The sequence below is a fragment of the Panthera pardus genome, unplaced genomic scaffold (genome assembly GCF_024362965.1).
Source record: "Panthera pardus isolate Hobbes unplaced genomic scaffold, ASM2436296v1 HiC_scaffold_17, whole genome shotgun sequence".
In the NCBI taxonomy this organism is placed as follows: Eukaryota; Metazoa; Chordata; class Mammalia; order Carnivora; family Felidae; genus Panthera; species Panthera pardus.
Window position 1 is genome coordinate 71,522,395 of NW_026526732.1, and position 24,599 is coordinate 71,546,993.

At 45.0% G+C, this 24,599-nt stretch overlaps 1 protein-coding gene across 2 annotated transcripts in view; it reads left to right on the forward strand.

Moving 5' to 3' along the window:
* GABRR1 (gamma-aminobutyric acid type A receptor subunit rho1) overlaps window positions 1-20,963 on the forward strand; it is a 36,612-nt gene extending 15,649 nt beyond the window's left edge. For both annotated transcript variants that reach the window (XM_019442840.2, XM_019442839.2), the window contains exons 2-9: window positions 8,982-9,088; window positions 10,762-10,829; window positions 11,835-12,058; window positions 12,857-12,939; window positions 15,612-15,752; window positions 17,644-17,796; window positions 19,452-19,648; window positions 20,559-20,963. In XM_019442840.2, coding sequence (XP_019298385.1) covers window positions 8,982-9,088; window positions 10,762-10,829; window positions 11,835-12,058; window positions 12,857-12,939; window positions 15,612-15,752; window positions 17,644-17,796; window positions 19,452-19,648; window positions 20,559-20,852 — 1,267 coding nt within the window. In that variant the 3' untranslated portion in view covers window positions 20,853-20,963. The remainder of the gene's footprint in view (window positions 1-8,981; window positions 9,089-10,761; window positions 10,830-11,834; window positions 12,059-12,856; window positions 12,940-15,611; window positions 15,753-17,643; window positions 17,797-19,451; window positions 19,649-20,558) is intronic.
* Window positions 20,964-24,599: the final 3,636 nt, after the last annotated feature.

The following is a 24,599-nucleotide window of genomic DNA, read 5'->3' on the forward strand; positions in this document are numbered from 1 at the left end:
TCAAACGCATGTAGGTACACGGTGGATAGTATATGATCAGTAAACAAAGTTTGCTCATAAAGGGGGTAGCATTGGAAATAGAGACAGATCTCTACAAGGTCAAAAGTGGTATCTAGAAAGTAGCTGAAGAACTATAATAAATGGGAAAAATACAACCTGAGAATTCTGATAAAGAGAATAGGTAGAAAATAAATCAAAGCTTTAAATTAAAAGAAAGCAATCCAGTGTCTTCAAATGGGAAAGCATAGGAAATTTATGTTGGGACGTATGTACAAGATAAAAGAGACGATCTAGGTCAAGATTTTACAAGAGACGCAGGGTGACAAGCATGTTCTTGCTGTGCCCTGTCACTGAGGGTGATAGCAGCCCAGGCCTGTGTGCCAAGGACCTGCCAGGTTGGTGGGAACAGGAGTCCGTCATGGTGGCAAGAAGAAGGCTTGATCAGATGACCTTGAGCTAGGACTCTGAGACAAGATCAGAAGGCAAATGAAATTGGGCTGGTCCACCCACACCAGACACAATCCCTGCTGTCTTTTGGTTCCAGGAAGCTCAGGTCTCCCACAGGTGTGCAGACCTTAGGTGTCCATGAGTATACACATCCTGTATTAGTCAGGGTTGTCCAGAGAAATAGAACCAGTAGGATGCATGTGATATGTATCTGTCTATCTGTATATATGGTATTACATAGATATATTGTGTGATGTACTGAAATATATACGTATGTATGGAGGGAGAGGTGGGGAGGAGGATTTATTCCTTTGAAAGAATTGGCTCATGTGGTTGTGGGGGCTACCGAGTCTGAAACTTACGGGGCAGATAGCAGTCCAGAAATTCAGCGGCAGATGATGTTGCATCTTGAGTCTGAAGACAGTCTGGAGGCAGAATTCCCTCTTCCTCAGCGGACTCAGCATTTTCGCTTAAGGCCTTCATCTAATAGGATGAGACCCACCCACACCATGAAGAGCAACCTGCTTTGCTGAAAGTCTGCTGATGTAAATGTTAATCACATGTTTAAAAATACCTCACTGTAACATCCGGGCTTGTATTTAACCAAAAACTGGGTACCATGGCCTAGCAAAGTTGACATATAAAATTACCCATCACACATTCTTAGAGGTTGTGGTTTGAAAAGCAGATTATCGGTTACTTACCCAAAATTCCACTTAATAAGAAATCAAAAGAAATGAGCTATTTATACCCAAGGAAAAATACAGAATACTTATTCACTACGTGGAAAAATGCACAGCCTCTATAGCAATTCAAGAAATGTAATATAAATAACATTATGATAACATCCTTATTAGATAAATAAAAGTTAAATACACACGGACACACACACTCACATATACCCTGTGCTGGGGGGTCTGCGAGGAAGCCAAAACCATATTTGTGGGGCTCTGCCAGTGGACTGACCCTTTCCACATTGCCATCCACCCACAGGGCTAGAGCTATAAAGTGCCTTTAGTACCATAGGGGTGATGACTTCTGGAACAGACTTGAAAGGTCTCCAAGCTCCCCCATCACCCAATCCCTTATTTCGCAGCAGAGGAAACAGAAACTGATAGCAGAAACGTGTGGTGTTCTGTCAACAGCCAGAAAAGCTGGGGCTTGAGACCGTGTGCTGGCAGGTATCTTCCCTGCTAGGTCAATGCCTCAGAGAGCAATGTGTACAAAATATCATAGCAGGGTTCCTGGGTGGCTCAGTTGGGTAAGCATCTGTCTTCGCCTCCGGTCATGATCTTCCGGGTCGCGGGTTCGAGCTCCATGTAGGGCTCTGTGCTGACGCTTGGAGCTTGGAGCCTGCTTCAGATTCTGTGTCTCCCTCTCTCTGCCCCTCCCCTGCTCATGCTCCATCTCTATCTCCCAAAAATAAATAAATGTTTAAAAACTTTTTTTACTTAAAAAAAAAAAAAAAAACAACATATCCTAGCAGCCTTACTCACGGTGGGCACACTGGAAAGCAGCCCCGTGTTCAGTCTCAGGTAAGCAGCAGAGCAAACTTGGCCGGTCTGGCCCATGTCTCCTCCCCAACCTCCCTTCTAGTGCCACACGGACCTCCTTGCTGCTCCTGGGGCACACTGTGCAGCCCCACTTCATGGCCTCTGTCCACTCTTTTCTGGCATCGGGAGGTTGCTTTCTCATCTTCTTCAGGCCTCTGCTTGATTGTCACTTTCAGGGAAATGTTGGCTGGCCATCCATATAAAACAGCCAGCTAAGTGCCCACTCCCAAGCCCTTATCCTACTTACCATCATAGCTCTGAATTTATGTTCCCTTAAGGTAAGGTGGAACCCTGGCTGTGCCCGTGATGATTTCCTTTGAAGTTTTGGCTTGGGCAGGCGCAGTTACAGGCAACCCTGAGAATCCATCACCAAAGCCCCTCAGCTAGATGGGGCAGTGGTGGCAAGACTGGCTCCAAACGATAAGAAGGCTCGGCTTTGGGACTTGGAACTGCCACATAGTCACTCCATGACTTTAGACAAGTCACTTGACATCCTCGAGTCTGTTTCTTCTGTCAAGTGGAGTCAATTATGTCTGTCACCTCAGGGTTATTGTAAGGACTGTGTGAGCCAAACTATGGGAAAGTGCTTCAGATGTTGTAAAGCTCAGGAAACCCCTGAAGACCTTGGGCCCCACCTATGCCATCTTGTCATGGGCACGGATAAGAAGCTCCTGTGCAGACTGTCATTCTACCGGACCCCCTTAGGGCTCGTCTCTGCTTTGAGGACAGTTATGCTACACACATCACCCAGTGACTTTCCCCGGATATGCCAAATGGAGGCCCCACCCAGGGAAAGGAGATCAGTTTAGGGTTTAGGATGTCTTGCTCTGTCTGAGCTCTCACTAGTTTCACGCCATTGACGTAATGGGACACAGCAACGTTCCTAAGTTGTCTTTGTAATCAAAGTTCTAGCACATGGCCAGGAGACAACCTGGAGCTTAACTTCCACAGTTTTCATGATACCCTTTGTTCTTTGTCACTATCAAGAAGCATTTTCCCATCTTCAGTTTTCTGGCCTCTCTCTTATTTTCCAGATTTTCTCTGCTGCATAATCCTTAAGTTTCCCAAGCTGTAATACATCTGGGTCTGTAGGCTTGCGTTCCATTAAAAAAGCTAGAACAGTAAGTGGTTCTCAATATTGGCAGAGGAGGTTTGAAAGCTACTGATGGCTGGGTCCCACCCCTGGTGTGCAGTGTGGCTTGGGAAGTTTCAAGTTCCTCGGGTGACCCCAAAGTGCATTCATACTGAGATACCCTGAGTTAGATGACCTCATGCCAGCATTTTCACCATGCTGGGCAGCAACTATTTCTTTTCACTGCTGCTTTCCCAATGCGAAGGCCAGTCTCTCTGATGGAGATTGGATTCTATTAGCAGACTCCCAGCCTGACCCTTACCGTTTGTTAACATTGCTGCCTACCCACCAAGCAGTGTATTTCCCTCTGCTGACTCTTCTGGCTCAGAATACTTTAGGGAAAGCTCCTTGTCTTTAGCACCTTTCTTGAGTCTCACCTCGTTTAAGCCTTGGCCTCCTTGGCACATTTCTCGCAGGTCCATTCAACTCTTTAGGATACACCTTTAGGTTTATGTTTCTCCTTTTGTATTTTGTACGTGTTTTTGTGAAATCTGATTTCTTCACACTGCCAGGAGCTGGGGCTACAGAGATGTACAAGAGAGATCCCACCCTGATATAGCTCACGGTGAAGTGCGTGAAGTTGTCAGAAGGCCCCTGGCCACACAGGCTGGTGCACATTCTAATAAGGCATGTGAAGAAGAGAAGTGTTGATTTGGGCGGGAAGGATGGAAACCTAGGAATTCTTCCAGGAAGAGGTAACACTTGATCTGGGAACACAAGGCATTGTCTAGGTAAGGAGTATGAAGAATGGAGGCAAGGAACTTCCAGACAGATGGGACAGCAGGAGCAAAGGCATAGAGGTGTAACCAGCAGCTGTGGGAGACAGAAGTGGGGGGAGCTGAAGCAGAGAAAGAGCCTTTATGTATACATGGCTATTACACATGCCACGAAAACAAGAGTGTTTCCATTAGCTAGTTGAAAAGATTCCTTCCTTGTCAAAATTAAGTTCTCTATCTTCTCAGAGGTGACCTCATCAGCAAAGTGAAGTATAACTTATCAGGTGCTCTGCTCTTAGCCAAATGAGGGAGACGTCCAGCAGACCCCTTGCTCATCATGGGTTCCCAACCCTGCTCTACCTAACCTCTGAGAGAGTTCTGAGATGTGCTTTGGGAAAACACCATCCACACACAAGCTGACTAGGAACTATAAGAAGGAAATGTCAGGATGTACCATAGGTCAGAACTTTTCATTCTTTCCAAAAGGATAGGATGAACATGGGTGTTCAAAAAATGTACAGCCCAAAACTTTACTGCCCCCAAAGCTGTTTCAAATGTTATCCTATATCATCATAACTTGGGACATGTCTGTGCTTTCTCCATAACTTCCCAGAGGCTCATTCAATAAATGTGTGGGCATCGATTTTGCACTGAGTCCATGCTAGCTCTTATGTGAGGGAAAGATAAGCTTAGACCTTTTACATCTAACCCAAATTCCAGGCAATCAGAGCCAAATCTTCCAACAAGACACTGTACTGACTTTACTTCCAACCCTTGGAGCCAGACCCTCTGGATTTGACTCCTGGATCCATCACTTTAGCAAGTTACTCAGACCCTCTGTGTCTTAGTTTCCTCATGTATAAAATGGGAATAATGATAAAGCCTACCTCAAGGTTATGAGGACTAACCCTAGATAATACATGTAATGTAAGTTAGCATAGTACCTGACAGATAGTAAGTACTCAAGCACTGTTGGTTATTCCTATTATTTTCTGTGTGTCATACTTCGTTTCAAGATTAATAATCAGGGGTGCCTGGCTGGCTCAGTCAGTAGAGTGTGTGACTGTTGAGCTGGAGGTTGTGAATTCAAGCCCCACATTGGATGTGGAGCCTACTTTTAAAAAAATGAATAATCATACTTCTGGCTGGTAAAAAGATGCCAATGCCATGTAGAAGATTTCATGATATATTGCAACTTGAGTTTAAAAGCAAGTTACAGTATCTCCTCTTTTTCTCTCTTTCTCCTTTCAAAGGATGAGGGTATATACAGATGGCAAAGATTATTTCTTTCTTTTATTTATTTATTATTCATTTTTGAGAAAAAGAGAGAGTGTAAGCAGTGGAAGGGCAGAGAGAGAGGGAGAGTTTCAAGCAGGTTCCACACTGTCGACACAGAACCCAATGTGGGGCTCGAACTCATGAAACTGTGGGATCATGACCTGACCATGACCTCTCGAAATCAGGAGTCCAATGCTTAACTGACGAGCCACCCAGGCACGCTGGCAAAGATTATTTTTGAATGGTTTTTATTTTCTCCTTTATTTTATAATTTTTAAAACATGGGCACATAAGGGCAAAAATGTTATTTAAAAATATTAAACATCAATGAAAAAGACTTTAAGAATCCTGTTTATCAGTCTTTTCTAGGCTAGAATCTAGGCTTCACGATAGGAAAGGCAGTGGCGTCTCAGAGCCCAGTTCTGTTTCAGGCTGGCCCAAAGCCAAAGAAAGAACTGGGTCGAGCTCAATTTCCATTCTGAGCCCTTCTTTCAGTTCCTCCTGTTTCCCTTTTCAGATGCCCATCTAGGGGGCCATTTCCTTCCTTCAATTAACATGCGTTGAGAGCCCACAGGAACCCAGCACTGTACAAGGTACTAAAGATAAGACTCTACCTTTGGTGGCCTGTGGTCTCAGCCTGTCCCTGCCGACCATCAGTTGTGATGGCCTGTAGCCCAAGGAGTAGCCCTCCCTCCAATCTTAGCTTTTCCCTATGCCTGGGACCCACTCTTGGGACCCACTGCTGCCGAGCTCCTGCCTCTGTTCCACTTTGCTACAGATGACATAATCCCTATGCATCAGCCCGGTGTGTGTGCATCATTCGAGTCCTGGCAGAAAACAGCAGTACACTCAAAAGGGCTTAAACAATAATTGAACAAAGGGACTACTCGCAGAGCTGTGGCCAAGGTTCAGGGAACCAACCAGGACTAGGAACAGAAGGAAGCCATGACTACCCACAGGCCTGGAGGGGAAATAGTATTATTGGAAATTATTGAAGATACTGTGATTATCTGTAATTACAGAGCAACACAGACATTGCTAGTCCCTGGCATTGAAGCAGGAAGAGATTGAGGAACAAATGCCCTGCTCTGTCATCTCCTGCCAGTGCCCATGTGGCTGAATCCACAAGCCAGATGGCAAGGAGGCCCAAGTGATACAGTCCACCTGGCAATGTGTTACTCTCTGTAGTAACGGTTTCGTGGTAGATTCAAGTAAAGAGTGGCATCAATTTCTGATCTGCCCAAGGGGGAAAGGTTTACCTTCTGGTAAACCGAGGGGGGAGAGGTTTTTAAGTCAGATCTCCTCAGACCAGTCTAAGTAATTAATCCTCCAAATCCCTGCTCCTGTGAGTACTGGGGAAATGCTCAGCAAAAGGCTAAATTAATGCAGTGAAGCGTCATAGTTTTGTTTTTTTCGTTCATATTTTATTCTGACAATATTGGCAGTAGATCTGAAGGGTGAGGAGTACTTTGTTGATTTGGGTACCTAGACTGTCTCTAGCATGCCTTTGTTTTTAATGTTCGTCGTACACAGAGACAGAAGCACGCAAAGATGCCGGCAGACAAGGCAAGCATGGCCGTCAACACATGCACACCATTCTAAAGATGTCTCTTCCTCACACGTCACCTGTGGTGATTTTCAGCAGCAGTCCCCACCCCTGGTCCATTTGCTGGAGGCAGAAGGTGGGGGACCAGAGGAAAGGAGAACTGGAAAGGAAAAATGGCGGGGCTCCTGGATTCAGCTGGGTGAGAGAGAGGATGAGGGAGGCGACGGGGACCAGCTTTCCTCCTCTCGAAGTCCCTAGCTTCTTCCTCCCTTACATCCGTAAGCAGCGTAGCTTGGTCCTTGTTCACTAGTTCAAATTCTTTCCCTGACGTGCTTCCTTTGCTGTGAGCACATTAATTCCCTTACTTTGGAAGGAAACTTCCTTACCAGCTCAGTAACGACAGTGACTTCTTCCATTTGTGTACCTTTTAGAGTTTGAAGAGTACTTGCACGCACATTATCTCATTTATTCCTCACACCCCTTGTCAGGTCACAGAGCTTACCTTCTATCAGTTAAGGGAACTGAGTCTCAGGAAACAAGGCGCCTAAAGGCACCACGCAGACAACGTCAGAGTGAAGGTCAGAGCCCTGGTTTTCTGTCTCCCCGCCACATTTTTTTCTCCCCACAATGATGAAGGTTTCTTCAGGAAAGAAGATGGCAAAGGACTTAAAGGTGGACATAGTTAAAAAGGAGGAAACCATATATATTGAGAATAAAATGAGCCAGGGCAGTGGCTCTTAAAGTGTTGTCTCCAGATCAGGGACATCAGGGGCATCCGGGAGCTTCTTAGAGGTGCAAATTCTTGAGCCTCAGCCCAGACGTACTGAATCAGAAACATCAGAAGAAAAGGGAGTTTCAGGAACCTAGGTTTGAAGAGGCCCTCCAAGAGATACTGATGCATGCCACAGTTTGGGAACCACTGCATCCAGGGGAAAGGTGTGTGTGATGGCACCCTGAAGAGAACACATGACTGGTGTTAGCCTAAGGAGGATCAGGGAAGGTAGTCAGTTGTTTCTGTGGATTCCAGAGATGGTGTTGATGGCTGGATGAAGACCATTCAAGGCCATTGAAGCATTGCCTATAAAGCAGAAAACTAGAAACAATTCAAATATCTACCAATTGAGGACGGTCATGTGAATTACAGTGCATCCATGTAGTGGATGCTATGTAGTACAAAACAGAACAAGAGGCTTGGGATAATTAGATATGGAAAAAAAATCCAAAGAATAGTTAAATAAAGAAAAAAAGAAAAAGTAGGAGAGTTTATATGTTAACTTTGGGTTTTAAAAAGGGGAGAACTGGGGCACCTGGGTGGCTCAGTCGGTTAAGCGGCCGACTTCGGCTCAGGTCATGATCTCACAGTCCGTGAGTTTGAGCCCTGCGTTGGGCTCTGTGCTGACAGCTCAGAGCCTGGAGCCTGTTTCAGATTCTGTGTCTCCCTCTCTCTGACCCTCCCCCGTTCATGCTCTGTCTCTCTCTGTCTCAAAAATAAATAAACGTTAAAAAAATTTTTTTTAAATAAAAAAAATAAAAAGGGGAGAACTAAGGACATATATTTGTATTTACTTGTACCTACAAGAAACCTTGCAAAGAAGAAATCATTCAGAGAGATACCTGGGGATGGGAGAAATGTGGTAGAGGCAGAGATGGGAGGGAAACTTTTCACTGCATTTCCGTTTCTAAAATTGTCCAACCCCGTAAATACGTTACCTATTTAGAAAACATAAAAATAAATAAAAATGGCCCTAGGTGTAATCCAGCAGCAGAACAAGAAGCTGCCTCTGATGGAATAAGGATGGTGGACATTTCCAAGGGCAAATCCATGCTCTTTCCACAGAATGGGCCAACAGAGGTAAAGGGTACCAAGCTCTACCCACACCCACTTCCTCTCCCCTCTAGCTCAAACCCTCCCGGAATGGCCATGGTGCTTTGGAGGGGGATAGACTTCCTAGTAAGGCCAGGACCAGCAGTTATCAGCATTAACTACACATTAAAATCATCTGGGAAGGTTTTAAGAATACTAATTTCCAGGCCCCATTCCCAGAGCACCCAAATCCAAAATTCTGAGGTGGGTCCTGGGCATTGGTGTTTTTAAAGCTCCTCAGTTATGATTCTAAACTACTGTCTTGGACCTTCTGGGTCAGTTCGTTTCTCTAGAAAGCTGGAGAGAGGGAAAGAAGATATCCAATAGCTTAAAAGAAGAAATCATACATCCCATCGAACCTGTCAGGATCACATCTGAATGCAAGAAATTTTTTTATCTGCTTTGATTGGAATATGTGCTCAACCCATTTCTCCCCTCTTGGCAGTCCAATTCTGAAACGAAGTCCCGATATCACCAAGTCGCCACTGACAAAATCAGAGCAGCTTCTGAGGATAGACGACCACGATTTCAGCATGAGGCCTGGCTTTGGAGGTATGAGCCACAACTCGCCGTGGTTGTCTTCTTTTTTCGGGTCTGTTCACCTATGCCTGGGTATAAACCAAAGCAAGGGACCACCCAGCTTTGCTCTCCCCTGGTCAGGTCCATCTCTGTCGTGCTTGGTGGCCAAGATGGAACCCACAGTGTCTTCTGAGCATCACCCCTGCCCAGCCCCACCGTGGGCCCTGCTAAACACATTCTCAGAAGTTGCCTGTTGGCCGATGGCGAGGGTAGGCTAGCTGAGCAGTCCTCAGACCACTACTCCTGATAAGGAAGGCTTGGGATCAGTGAGGCCAGCAGCTGGCTGCGGGAAGGACAAGGGGAAGATGGGGCTGCTACATCCCAAAGCTGCCTCCTGAAAATACTCTGAAACCACAACCTTGGACTAAATTCATTCTCATCTGGGAGCTGGCAGATGGAACAAGGGGTGTGTATCTGAGGGCAGAGTGTGGTCTGCTGGATTTAATTAAATGAAAATAGCTTGAGAAAATAATGATCTAGAGCAGAGGGATGTCATGGCACTTTGAAGCTTAGCCTGCAGCTGCCAGATTTCAGCCTGCTCAGTGTCAAATAGGGTTTTCATCTACATGGGTTTCTTCCTGCAATAAAAAATTTATTTTAGAAACCGTCCTCATGTTTTTATTTCTTCTAGCCACCTCGACCCAAAGAATAAACAGATTCTAGAAGAGAGTCTTTATCTAATCTGTAACCTGCTGCTGTTAGATCTAAACCTACCTCAATCCATGGTAATCTGAGTCTGCTCCATGCCTGCCCCCCATGCCTGAAAGCAGGGAGGAAAAGGGGCAGCAATCTACTTCTCCTTCTCTTTATGGATAGTAAGATTTCATGGCTTAGAAATGCCAAAGGCCACCCTATTGCATCATGTTGCCCTTGGAAGCTACCCCATCCTGTGTCAAAGGTACAGATGTGTGGGCTTGGCCAATGACCTGAATGTGGCTTTGGTTCTGGGTTCCTATTAACCAGGTAGAGCCTTTCTCATGGCAAGACAGAGACACTGGCTTCTGTGACACAAGAGGCTGCAAAATCAGGAGGCAAATATAAAAAATAAAGTGGATAACCCCATGCTAAGGAATAACTCCTTAGATTAGACTCAGCTTTGAGCTAGGTCTTCATTGTATCTTTAGATAAGTATGTGCAACCAAAGAAGAAAGCTTTATATTAACCTCATCATCTCAGAATCACCTGAGTGATTCAGATAAAGAAAACTTTAAAAAAAAAATTTACTTATTTTTGAGAGAGAGAGAGAGAAAGCGAGCACAAGTGGGGGAGGGGGAGAGAATGAGGGAGAGGGAGAGAGAATCCCAAGCAGGCTCTGCACTGTCAGCATAGAACCCAATATGGGGTTCAAACTCATAAACCACAAGATCATGACTCTAGCTGAAGTTAGACACTTAACCAACTGAGCCACTCATATGCCCCAAAACTTCTTTTTTTTAAACCTTTGTTGGAATATTCCAGGGAGGCAGCCTATGATCCAACCCTTTGATTTCTGGCTTCATTTGAGCTTGAAATGTGGGGACACCAAACCTTCAATCTGACAGGAAACTGAGGAAACTGGGGCTCCAGGGGGGAAATGCTCCTATGCCTGTCTTTTCTATAGTGAAAATTCAAATAGAATAAATGCTTTTGCCATGCTCCATTTGCAGGTCCGGCCATTCCTGTGGGTGTGGATGTGCAGGTGGAGAGCTTGGACAGCATCTCAGAGGTCGACATGGTAAAGTGCTTCTTTTTCTAGGGCTGCAGCAGGTGGATTCACACAGGGCCTATGCTGGGCCAGGAGGTCCACACACTCGAATTCACTGGGTCTCACAACTCTCTGGCTACGGGAATGCCCACACTCATTTTATAGGTGGCTCAGGAAGGTTAACACACTTGCCAAAAACCACCCAATTGCAATGAAGCAGAGCCCGGTGACAAAGCCAGTCTCCCTCCCGTGCCTTTTGCCGTCGGGATGGTTCTCTGGGCAAAGGCTCTCAAACATAAACCGTAGGGTCCGCGGTTGTAGCTGCCAGATATCCTACAACTGTAGATCCTATATCTGGCTGCGGAAATGCAGATGACTTGCTGAAAAGTGTCCCTTTTTTTCCTTTTTAATGAGTTTAGGTGGAAAAATGGAATGTTCTACAACTCCTCGACTTATAGGACTTTTTACAGCCTTTGCTTAGTTTGGGTTCTCCAAAAAGCAGACTTGAGAGAAGCATTCTAGCACAAGTTGACAGGTGATCCCAGGAAAATCGAGAAGAGAGTGGGGGAAAGTGAGATGAGGGTGGGGAGGAAGCACATAGACCTGAGCCTCAAGCCAGTTACTACTAGGAATCTCAGTCCCACTGGGGGTACTCCAGGAGTCAACAGAGAACATGCCTCACGGTTATCCCAGCTGAGGGGCCAAGGAGCTGGGGTGCTTAACTGGTCCCGCCCAGCCCCCCACTCACTCCAGTATGTTGAGGGTCACAAGCGCTGACAGTAGCACCTTGTCAGTGTGGAGGCACTTGGCAGGGGATGGGGTGGGTCTCAGGGACACGGGTTCTGCTAGCGGTCTCTCGCTGTGTCCCTCCCCTGCAGTCCCCCTCCTACTGTAGCAAACCCCGGGGACTGGAAGCAAGACCTCTACTCTGCTGTTGCATTCTCAGCTGCTGACGGCTCCATGGGGTCCACAGTGTCCTGCTGACACCCAGTGGGTTCAGTGTGTGGGGTTCTCCTCTCTGCCCTTCCCCTCCAGGACTTCACGATGACCCTCTACCTGAGGCACTACTGGAAGGACGAAAGGCTGTCCTTCCCGAGCACCAACAACCTCAGCATGACGTTTGACGGCCGTCTGGTGAAGAAGATCTGGGTCCCCGACATGTTTTTCGTGCACTCCAAGCGCTCCTTCATCCACGACACCACCACGGACAATGTCATGTTGCGGGTCCAGCCCGATGGGAAAGTGCTCTACAGTCTCCGGTAAGGTCCTCCCAGCCCTCAGGCTGTGCCTCTTCCTGTAGGTCCTTTTACACCTGAAGCCTGGGCAGAAAGGCAAATCATTTGACCACTCACACCTGCAGTTTTGCTTTTTTGGCTTTGAATAGCTAGCTGCTACTTCTTTTTTTAGAAAATGTTTTTTTCTATTTATTTTGAGAGAGAGAGAGAGAGAGCACGCAAGCAGGGCAGGGGCAGAGAGAGAGAGAGAGAGAATCCCAAGCAGGCTCCGTGTTGTCAGGGCAGAGCCCGATGCGAGGCTTGAACCCATGAACTGTGAGATCATGACCTGAGCCCAAATCAAGAGTCAGATGCTTAACTGAATGAGCCACCCAGGTGCCCCTCATTAATATTATTCCTGATACATTGTATACAAATATTGAATATTGATAAAATCGACAAATGAACAGAAAAAATGGAATTTATCAACAAGAGAACAATATATGCTCCTATGATTTCTTTTAGGAAACAATATCACATGAATTTTTATTTCACAGGTTCATATTGATAGAGGTCATTGCTTTGTTAATATGCTTCAATGTGATAGAGTTTACAGAGATAGACACCCTGTTTGCCTCACCCTGACGCTGGAGTTAAACATAAAAACCGGAGTACTCCAATGACTTTATTATACGCAGGCTACTTACCTAAGTCTTGACACCTTGCTTATCAATTATAAGGAGGCAGTTACATGGGAAGGAAACAGAGGCCTTTTCTGTTTGATCATTTTGCACTTGTATTTTGCAGCCTCTGAAAATTTGGATTTTGTCTTTTGGCTTGCAGGGTAACAGTGACTGCAATGTGCAACATGGACTTCAGCCGATTTCCCCTGGACACGCAAACGTGCTCACTTGAAATTGAAAGCTGTGAGTAGACTGTCCTGGACATTGCATACAAACCGCGAGTAATCGCAAACACCGAGAACTGTCAGTAGCACGAACAGCATGTGCTCCTCCTTCCTGGCTGTGCTTTTCAAGTGATTTTTCATTTATGTATCTTTTTGAAAGTTTATTTGTTTATTGTACGTGTGTGTGTGTGTGTGTGAGAGAGAGAGAGAGAGAGAGAGAGAGAGAGGAAATGTGAGTGGGGGAAGGGCAGAGAGAGAAGGAGAGAGAATCCCAAGCAGGCTCCTCACTGTCAGTGCAGAGCCCGACTCGGGGCTTAATCTCACGAATTGTGAGATCAGGACCTGAGCCAAAATCGAGAGTCGGGTGCCCAACTGACTGAGCCACCCACATGCCCCTCAAATGACTTTTTAAGATATTAAACCTAAGTCCAGAGTCATTTTGAAAATCAGGCATAAGTTTGAAACTAAAACCTTCTGTTCCCATAATGGTTTTAAATTTGGTTCTGTGGAACCTGAGCTGGGGAGGGCGGTAGAGGGCTCAGCAAATGCGGATCTCCTTCTGTAGCTGTTTCTACACACCGTCCATCCAGAGAGCTCATTTTTGACCTGTTTAATTGTTCCTCTGAATGAGATTTCTGTGGAAGAAAAGATTTCTTGACAAAAACAAGTTTGGCAACAATTGTCGGAGGGAACTGCCCAGGCGAGCGCACGTCGTGCTTGAGACTCTCAGGCACAACTGAGGGGCATCGGGACACTTGCACACAAAGTCCTGGACAGGTTCAAAGCCAGGCTCCAGGAAGCGCAAGGCTGAGGCAGCATCAAGGACTAACCGCTTGCATCTCCAGCTCTCTACACGACTGCTCTGTTTTTCAGTCTTTGCCCAAACGCTTCCTCTGGTGGGTGCAGTCTGGACTCCCCCATAACTCCAGCTGGTCTGCTCCAACCGAGCACATGCCCACTGGCCCTTCCTGGCTGGTGGCCAAGCCCTAGTGAGGAATCTCTTTGGCCCAGGACACCTTTGTAAGCCTACCTGCACTGTGGCAATGGTTCAGGGGTGCCCTGGCTCCAGTCATCTAGGGCTGAGGAGGGCAGGGATGTTGACCCCCCACATAGCAGGGGCCAGATAGACAGCTCCATAGGGCACTGAATGTGGGAAAAGGGAATAATAAATCCTAGGACCAAAGAAATCACTACCCACTGCACAGTGATTTGCCACCTGCTGTCATGTAATCTTCACCAGATCCTGTGAGAAGGTTACTATTATCTCTGTTACGGGTAGGAGGGGTGTAACTTGCCTGAGGACATAGTGCTAAGACGACTAAACTCACTGACTCCAGAACCTTCTTTTCCCTACCACACCCAGGTGGCTCCGTCAGGAATGTAGCTTTTTCCAGGTTGCATCAGTCAGGGTACCACAGAGAAGCAGAATATCAGAGATACATAGTAAGAGATATTTAGTGTCAAGGAATTGGCTTACAGGAGCCTGGGGGTTGGCTTGGCAAGTCTGACATGTGCAGGACAAGCTGTCAGGAAGGGTGGCTGGGAACCCTCGGGTGGGACCTGATCCTGCCTGTGGAGGCAGGAAGGGCAGAATTTCTTCTTCTTGGGGAAACCTCAGGTCTGATCTTAAGGCTTTTCCGTTGATTGGATCAGGCCAACTCAGATTATCCTGGATCATCTCCTTTACTTAAAGTGAACTGGTGGTAGGTGTCACATCCACAAAGCACCTTCTGAGCAACACCTAGATTCGTGTTTGATTGAATAACGGTACTGTAGCCTAGCCAAGTGGAGGGGATACATGACACCAACTATCACGCAGGTCAAGGGTAAGAAATAGAAGAAAATAGAGGAATGAAATAGGGCGTCAGGGAACTTCGGCAAGAACGGTCTAACACATGAGCAGACTGGACCGGCAACTGTGAGGTTTTACCTCAGCTCTGTCCAGGCCGCAGGTAGGTTTGTTCAACCGGAGTAAGATGTGGGCTCACCTAAAGTGGGATCACCAGAGGGAGTGATCCTTATGGAGAATCACTTGGATTTTCCCCTGGGTAGGAAGAGCAAGAGGAGGCCTGCAGAAAAGGGACTTGTGTCCTGCTGCCATCACTTTGTGGCTCCTTTCCTGCTAGAATGCACCCCTTATTACCTGAGAGTATTGAAATAGGTTCGCCATCAATGGATGCATTCCTACACTTTGAAAGGAGAAAAGAAAGGGCTAAATTAGCCTGGGCTTGTAAGGCTGAACCATATGCGATACTGCAGCCATTTATCCATTTCTGATCTACAAGCATAGCAACTTCATTTTTTCTTTTAATGTTGGTCTGAGAGACAGAAAGAGAGAGAGAGGAGGGGAGCTGAAGTCTGATGCTTACCCGCCTGAGCCATCCAGGCACCCCACAACTTCATTTGTTTTAACCTAATAAATGGCAGGCTGAATTGTGAAGTGAGCACTTTTGCAGGCATTATGAGCATTTAGGCTTGAGAGCTTTGCTCTGATGACTTCTGGAAGACTGGGGAGAATTAATGTGGATTTTGTTTTGCTTTGTTTAGACTGTGGTTTGTTTATTCAGACTCTCTTACTACAATCCCAGTCGTCCATGTGGGAGGTCTGGAGCTGCTTCCACGGAGCCCCACAGGCAGGCCTGTCCTCCCACGGCCATCGGCCGTGCCTGATGCTGTCTCCCATCCTTTCAGATGCCTATACAGAGGATGACCTCATGCTGTACTGGAAAAAAGGCAACGACTCCTTGAAGACAGATGAGCGGATCTCACTCTCACAGTTCCTCATCCAAGAATTCCACACCACCACTAAGCTGGCCTTCTACAGCAGCACAGGTAGGGGTGGGGGTGGGGGGCAGGGAGTGGGGGCTTGGTTGTCAAGCGAGCAGAGCTTGTGTGCTTGGATTTGAAGCCAAAGGTGGAAATCCCTAAATCAGGATGGCAAACACTGGGGAAGGTGATTTTCAGATACTACCAAAGCATTGGAAGTGATAACCTAGGAAATATTAGTAAAGACTCAAACAGAAGCTATGGGAGGAGGTTTGTTTGAGCCAATTACTTTGCTAGTTTAGCAGCTGGCATCTCACCCCTGATAGGATCTCCAGGGCCCCTTCCTTTATAGGCAACAAACCGTTCAATTTTAGGTCTGTTGATTTCCATTCTCTCTGCTCCATTCAACCAATTCTCTCTCTCTCTCTTTTTTTCCGCCTCATCCCCACCCCCCAAACAGTCCTCTCTTAACCATACTGCTTGCATAGGTCCTCCTTAAGACCTTGTGAGCCTCAGTGCTCAGGTCGGGGTGGCCTCGCCCCCTCTGGTTGCCTGAGGGCTTGCTCTGTGGTCTTCCTCTGGGCAGCTGAGGGGAACAGCTTTCTCCAACCCTTGTCTCTGTCTTGACTAGTCATCTTTCAGGATGATCTTGTTCAAGTCTTTATGAAGCTTCTATTGCCAAAAACATCGCATGACTGCACAAAGAAGTGCAACCTTTTAAGTCTTTATAATCTGCAACAGAGGCACTGTTTTATTTCCAACACATGGCAATGCAGCACATCTCATCTTCTGTATACATCACTCAGGAGTCTTGATTTTTCAGGGGATTTCCACTTCACCTTAGCATTCTAACATTTCCTCTTGTCTTAGTCTGTTCGGGCTGCTATAACAAAATACCATAGACTGGGTGGCTTCTAAACAACAGAGATTTACTTCTCACAGTACTAGAGGCTGGGAAGTCCAAGATCAAGATGCTGGCGGATTCAGTGTCTGATGTCTATAAACTTCCTAGTTTATAGACAGCCACCTTCTCCCTGTGTCCTCACATGGGGGAAGGCACAAGGGAATGATCTGGGGTCTCTTTAATAAGGGCACTAATCCCACTAATGATGTAATCACCTCCAAAGGCCCCACCTCCAAATACCATCACACAGAGGATTAGGTTTCAACATACAAATCTGGCGGGGACCCATTCAGTCTATAGCACCTCTACCTCTACATTGTTTTACAATGATCACTATTGCATTATAATTGTCTAGGATACCAAGTTTTCAAGTTAATGTCGCCAAGTCTCCATTTTATTTTCAGTCCTCGTTGTTTCCCGTTTATCCTGCCTTCTCCTTTTCCTTCCTCTTTCTCCTGTTCGTTAGAACTCCTCCATTCATATTTTTTCCTTGTAGAGAACACGAGGGGAGAGCTAAAGCTCAGCTGAGCCTGTGACCTTTCACTGTTCTGAAATGTAATGTTATGGTTAGCTGGGTATTTTAACTTTGAAACATTTTCCTCTATAAAGAAATCCAAAGGGGCTTGTTTAAATAAATGTTTCCCAAGCTTTATTGTGCGTATAAATCATGTGGGGAGTATTGTTGAAAAGAGATTCGGATTCAATAGATCTGGTGTGGGGCTGAGAGTCTGCATTTCCAAGTAATCAAATGACAGTGACTTTGCTGGGCTCTGTCCCAAAGGATGAGTAATAAGCCTTAAATGGCCATCTCAAGGGGCTCCATTTATGTAGAAGACAGGGGCCAAGGATTTCTTGAGAGGGACTCACCCATGCTGTTCAGGTTATCATATAATCACTCTATTCCATGTTTTTTTTTCTCCCTCCCAATTTATAAAGGCATGGCAAGGTTCCAGGGAAGTGTCTAAGGCGTTTATGATTCCCCAGATAAAATGTGTTGTGTGAAGTTGCTGAGTGGCTATGGTGTGTGCTATCTTTTCCTCCTGTGTCCCCCAGGCTGGTACAACCGTCTGTACATTAACTTCACTTTGCGCCGCCACATCTTCTTCTTCTTGCTCCAAACTTACTTTCCTGCCACCCTCATGGTCATGCTGTCCTGGGTGTCCTTCTGGATCGACCGCAGAGCTGTGCCCGCCAGAGTCCCTTTAGGTAAGGAACATCTCAGGTGCACGTTCCAGGCATCTGAAAATACAAGCCATTTCTTCCAGATAAAAACAATTCATTTCAAATTGATTGTAAACCCATTAGCATTGTAACTTGGAAAAACCGGGTTATTGATTCACAAGTAAAATGCCATTCTTAAGAACCTATGTGGCAAAAGAACTGTTTCCAGGTCCCCACATGTACTAATGTAAATAACCCACCTTCAGTCTTCTTAGAACCATGTTCTGGGGTCAGTGGTCCCGGTGTGTGGGTGCTTTCTCTGCTCACCTGCATAAGAAATCATGTTCTTTAACAGGGCTTCTCAAAAGGTGGCCCAAGGGATCTTTGCAACGGAATCCCTGGGGGGATCTGTTAACAGTGAAGAATCCTGGGGCACCTGGGTGACTCAGTCTGTTAAATGTCCGACTTCGGCTCAGGTCATGACCTCACAGTCGGTGGGTTTGAGTCCCCGCGTTATCGTAGGGCCCTGTGCTGACAGCTCAGAGCCTGGAGCCTGCTTCGGTTTCTGTGTCTCCCTTTCTCTCTGCCCCTCCTCCACTTGCACTCGCTCTCTCTCTCAAAAATAAATAAACATTTAAAAAAATTTTTAAAAACAAAACAAACAATGAAGAATCCTGGGTCCCTTCCACGTGTATAACATCAGAATCTCTGAGAAAGGACTAGGAACCTACATTTTGAACAGTTTCCTGGTAATTCTTATACATACTCAGGTCTGAAAATCCCTATTGTATAAGCATTTCATGGATAGGTACTTGCTATCAACTCTCTTCCCCACTTTTAAATATTTCACCCACTCAGTCACACACACCCCCATTGTTCAGATGATTCAGAGGCTTCAAGGGAGAGGGTGCCCCCCCCCTCAGATTTTAGTGACACTGAATTGGAGTTGGCCCTTAAGGTGACCCCAGTCCCCTGTGATTTGGTGTTTGCCAAGCAAACATTCTGAGCTTAATTTGAAATCCCAGGCAAATACCATTGACAAATGCCCTGTCCTTTAACAGTTGTTCTATCGCTTGAATAGCTACTGTGCTAAATAAACAAACATTCTAGTTTTCAAAGTCTAATCCCCATTAAATGAGGTTAACATCATTCTTGGCAAAATTGACCTCTGAGTCTTCAGGTCAACATTGCTGAACAGGCAGCCAGGTCCAGCACGGGGTTGGGTGCCATAATTGCCCTGATGGCTGATTATATGGGCCCAGGACTGCAAGACCAGCAACAAGGACACAAATACTAAAATATACCTTGTGCTCTTGTTTCCCTTTTGGAGAAAGAGTTACAAGAAACACATATATACCTGCTCATATATATAAACTCTGTTTTAAACAATTGAATGGAAATTCACATCTTACTGCCCAAATATCTGGGGCGGGCACTCTACAGAAGGACAAAGTGATACGTTTGCTCTAATGAATATGTTTGTATATGGAGTGAGGAAAGGGTGAGCAGGGGGCGGTGGAGGAGTAAGAGAAGCTTCATAAACACTACATCTTGAAAGATGAGTAGGGGCCAGGGACAGAGAGGCAGGGATGGAGATATTCTAGGCCCAAGGAGCAGAAAGGACAAAGAACAGAGGCATGAAGCCACCCAGTGTGTTTGGTGAAAGACAAACACGGACTTTTTTCTCGCTCTGTGTGCAGGTATCACCACCGTGCTGACCATGTCCACCATCATCACGGGCGTGAACGCCTCCATGCCCCGCGTGTCCTACATCAAGGCGGTGGACATCTACCTCTGGGTCAGCTTTGTGTTCGTGTTCCTCTCGGTGCTGGAGTACGCAGCCGTCAACTACCTGACCACGGTGCAGGAGCGGAAGGAGCGGAAGCTCCGGGAGAAGGTGACCTTACCATGAGTAAAGAAAGTGCTCAGGGATAGAGTCTAGTCCGGCTATAGACTGTGAGAAGGTCAGACCTTCTCTGTAGAAGTGGGTAGTGACATCCCATCCTCAACCTTCTCCACCGGTTGGTGTGGAGATCAAACAAAATAATATGTTAACACAGTGCTAATTTTACCCTGGGCTACATATTTCAGTCATTCAAAAATTTATTTAGCACCTACCATACACCAGGAGCTAAGCCAAGTTAACTAAGACATAGGCCCTTTAATCTTGGTGGTGTTCAGTGTTTAGTGCTAAAAATCGATGACAATTCAACACTGTGAAACAATTATTTGTGAACACAGAGGTGTGATAAAAAACCCTCCAGGGAGGTACATCCTCCATTCTGGGAACTTTCATATGTGATCTTGTGCATCTCCCGTCATTTTCCCGATCATCTTCCCTCTCGCCTGGCTTTCCTTTCTTCCCCCTGTCCGCGGTCCCATGGTTATCTCCTCCAGAAAACCAGAACTAAATAAGAGTGAAGTTTCTCCACAATGCTACACCTTTCAATCCCCACCTCATCACATCACACACACATAACGTTACCAGAAAACATTTTTATCAGGGCTTACATCCATTTATGATCTCATGGAGAACAGGGCAATTATCTGATCATGAACATTCTCATCGGTCTCTGATGCAACGTGATGTTTCCTAAGAGTTGCTTTGTAGACTTCAAACAAAAACGGATACCTGCTCTTTTAGAACGACTACAGTGTCACCACCATTATTTTCCCACGCCCTGCCCCTAACTGGGAATAAAAGAAACTAGAAACGGCAACCCCGTCCACTATTGCAGTTTCTTGTGAAGGGCTTCCGAGAGATGAAGCTGAGCTGGCATCCCAGTGTGTGTTTGCTGTGTTCGCAGCTTCCCTGCACCTGTGGAATACCCCAGCCACGCGGGGTCATGCTGGATGGCAGCTACAGCGACGGGGAGGTTAACGACCTGGGCAACTACACGCCGGAGAATGGAGAGAAGCCGGACAAGATGATGGTGCAGCTGACCTTGGCCTCAGAGAGGAGCTCCCCCCAGAGGAAAAGTCCGAGAAGCAGCTATGTGAGCATGAGGATCGACACACATGCCATTGATAAATACTCCAGGATAATTTTTCCAGCAGCATATATTTTATTCAATTTAATATACTGGTCTATTTTCTCATAAACGCCTGTAACTCTATACATTTCACATTCTTCTGTATGTACCACAGAAATACCTGTATGATGAGAGTAATTTAAGGTTATGATGAAATTAAAGTTCCCACTATCCACTCTTCTCCAGCTTTCCAAAACGACATTGACAACACACTTACTGGTTTAATCTGCACTTAATAACCATCTATTGTGTCCACAGAATTATACACAGTGCTGCAGGAATTGGACACCTGTAGCAACTGGGGATAGTTGTTACCGGGATTCCCTGGAAAAGCACACTGCCAGCATTGTGGGCACCCTGTAGTTCAACCTCTTTTAGACCCTAGGTGCTTATTCACATGAATGATGCCCTTTATGTGCACGTCACTATATTCTCTGGGACTAGGTGGAATTGGGAAGCACCTAAAGATCACTTGCATGGAATATACATGCACCTAAATCCCTGCTTTGGCCAAAATTGATGCTTCACTTTATAGCCTATTACCTATTTTTCAATATTTATTGAAATGCATGTTTATTTTAATGCAAGGCAATAATAGTATTTCTATTTTTGTTTGTGTCTCATGGTTCATGAGGTTTCACCTCTCTGAAGCAAAGCTCTTTAGATTGATACAATGGCTTCTGATTTGGCGGGGAATTTCTCTGGTAGGGAAATTTTAAAGAAGAGGGTCTATGCATGCATTTTGTCAGTTCTGTCATAGAAATAACTAGCCTAGAAAATTTCTGTTAAGTGTTCCTGTTTCATAATCACTGCTTCGTGTATCTCCACCTTGGAGCATGTCCCAGTTCAAAGTGAAGTCCTTTCTCAGTAGTGTGATATCTTCACTGAGGAACTCAGGAATAGACAGATTTTTTTCTACATAAACATTTCAAGAAAATGCATAATTTGAGACAACCTGTAACTCATTAGGATGAGAAATGCCCACATAGATTCTGAAGAAAAAAAGAACACCAGAAAGAAAAAGAAATGGGAAGACATCACTGGACATCTCCATTTGACCTCAATGAATACCAGCATTTTCTATGAACCAGTAAACAATGGCCACCTCTTGCCAGAGCATGGGATAAAGGAGAGGGTTCTAATTTGATGTATTATTTAAACAAGTAAGTTACTCAGACTAGGTATCTACAGGATCAACACCCACCAAACTTATCTGAACAGCATTTGTTTAAAATTCACTTTAATAAAGTAAATTCTATACACAATAATGTCATTTTATTTCCAAAATTAATTGGACTGAGCATCCATACTACATATTTCTTCATATTAGAGCTATACTTCATTCTAATCTGAAAATGAAACCATATTTGCACAAATTCTACTTACAAGGTAATCTTCCATTTCCCCCAATGAAAACTCACGAAAACAAAGGTTTCTTTTGGCAAACTCAAGATACTTAAAGGGATATAAACGAAATAGCTAAACATTAGCTTTTAGTATTTAAAAATTTTTTTGGGTGGGCGCCTGGATGGCTCAGTCAGTTAAGTGTCTTGACTCTTGATTTCAGCTCAGGTCATGATCTCATGGTGATGAGATTCAGCCCTGCATCTGGTTCTGTGCTGAGCGTGGAACCTTCTTGGGATTCTCTTCCTCTCTTTCTCCCTGCTCCCCCTCTCATGCTCGGTCTCTCTCAAAATAAATAAACATTAAAAAAAAATTTAAACATTGTTTTTTTCATGCTTATTTTCTGAAACAATTTCAATCAAACTCTTCACAAATATCTTTGTCACTCACTTCTTCCTCATGACCAGGGCCACTCTGAGTCATCTGGCAAGGTTTCCAGGCCACATGATCTGATTTTCCACTTACTTTGCTTGGGAAACTCATATATGATGCTGTATTAGCTGCTCAGGCCACCACAACAGGTGGCTTAAACAACAAAAATTTATTCTCTTAGTTCTAGAGGCTGGAAGTCCAAAATCAAGGTGTTGGAGGGTTGGAGGGTTGAAGTCTCCCTCTTTGGCTTGCAGATGGCGACTTCTTGCTGTGTCCTAGCATGGCCTTTTTCTATGAGCTCATGCACACTGGTGCCCTGATGTCCCTTCTTTCCTTTTCTTTTTTTTCTTTTCTCTTTTCTTTTTGTTTCTTTTTCTTTTCCTTCCTTCCTTCCTCTTTCTCTTTCTTTTCTTTTCTTTCTTTTTTTCTTTCTTTCTTTCTTTCTTTCTTTCTTTCTTTCTTTCTTCTTTTAATTTTAGAGAGAGCATGAGATGGGGAGAGGGAAAGAAAGAGAGAGAATCCCAAGCAGACTCCACACTCAGTGAAGAGTCCAACGCAGGGCTCAATCCCATGACCCTAGGATCATGGGCTGAGCCAAAATCAAGAGTCAGATGCTCAACTGACTGAACCACCCAGACACCCCCCTGACATCTCTAAGAGTAGCATTAACACTGGGGAAAAACCACTGGAGCAAGAAAACAGGTTCGGGCAACAAATATAAATATAATCTTAATTTTTTTGTTGCTGCAACATAGAATTTAGATGAATGTAATTCTAAAACATTGTCCCTAAAAATGATGGATTCCAAAGAAGTGGAAATTTTTGTAGGCTGAGTGGTCAATGGAGTTATTTGATAAGGATTAAATAAAGAGACATGGAAATTGCTTTAGGAAATTTACTGGCCACAATAGCAGGATTTCTTTTACACAAAGGCCAAGTTTTAAATCTCATTCAGCCATGTTTTAACAAGATTCCACTTGTAATTTTCCAGTAGGTTTCTTTCTCTTAGACCTTCTATTGGAAAGCAATCAACTTTAGTATTGCCCAATTTAATGATATGCCTAGAAAAATAGTTCAAGCATGAGCAGAGAAGAAAAAAATGATCTCTGAAAATTTCTCAATCTTCACCCAAAATTGGCACCGTTTTCTCATGTTGTACATCTGCACACAACTATCCTTATTTGAAAATCAATTTTAGAGCTCTGGCTTCTCCCCAAAATACCATGACTACAACTTAATATGAACCTGGCTGCATAGTTACTGGCTTTGCCATTTCAGATAGTTAACAATTTTTGCAAAATTGCCTTTAGCTATGAAATACAGCATAATTATACTCAAAATATGTCCGGTGATTTACCTAAAACCTGAAGATTTAAGGTGAGAAGAAAAGCTAGTAAAAACAAGCTAAAAGGGGCCATCCAGATGCCTGCGGATGGATATTCCCCTCGCATATTTTCAATTTCTGTAATCTTGTTTGCCTCCTGTGTCCACCAACTGCCCAGATGGCACCAATGATAAGGGCCCCCTCCCCTTTTTCTCTTGTCTCTCAACCCCCTACCATCCCAGCCATAAAAGGAGGCCGATTGCAAGGTTCGGGGCTCAGCCTTTGGAGGTGACTCTGCTGGGCCAGCACCAGTGCACAACAGTCTTTTCTAATTCCCCGAGTGTGTGTGGCTTGTCTCTTCCTGGGTGCCGAGTACTTGCTGTAACAACGGTACAGCTTTACAACTATTTTTCCACTTGGTAATACTGTCCCATAATACAATTTAATTACCATGGCATTCAGGTGAAATGTTGGGGTTCAGGAGCGAATGGTCAAGAAAAAATTCTTGGGACATCTTTGATGCAAAAAAAACGTGGTTTTATTACAGCATGGGACAGGACACTTGGGCAGAAAGAGTTGCACTGGGGTTGTGGAGTGACTGATTATATACTTCAAAGTTGGGAGGGGGTTAGGGATAGGGTAAGTCTCTAAGGAATTTGGAAACAAGGTTTCCAGGACCTTGAGGGGTCATTTACTGTCTAGTAAAACCTTAGTCA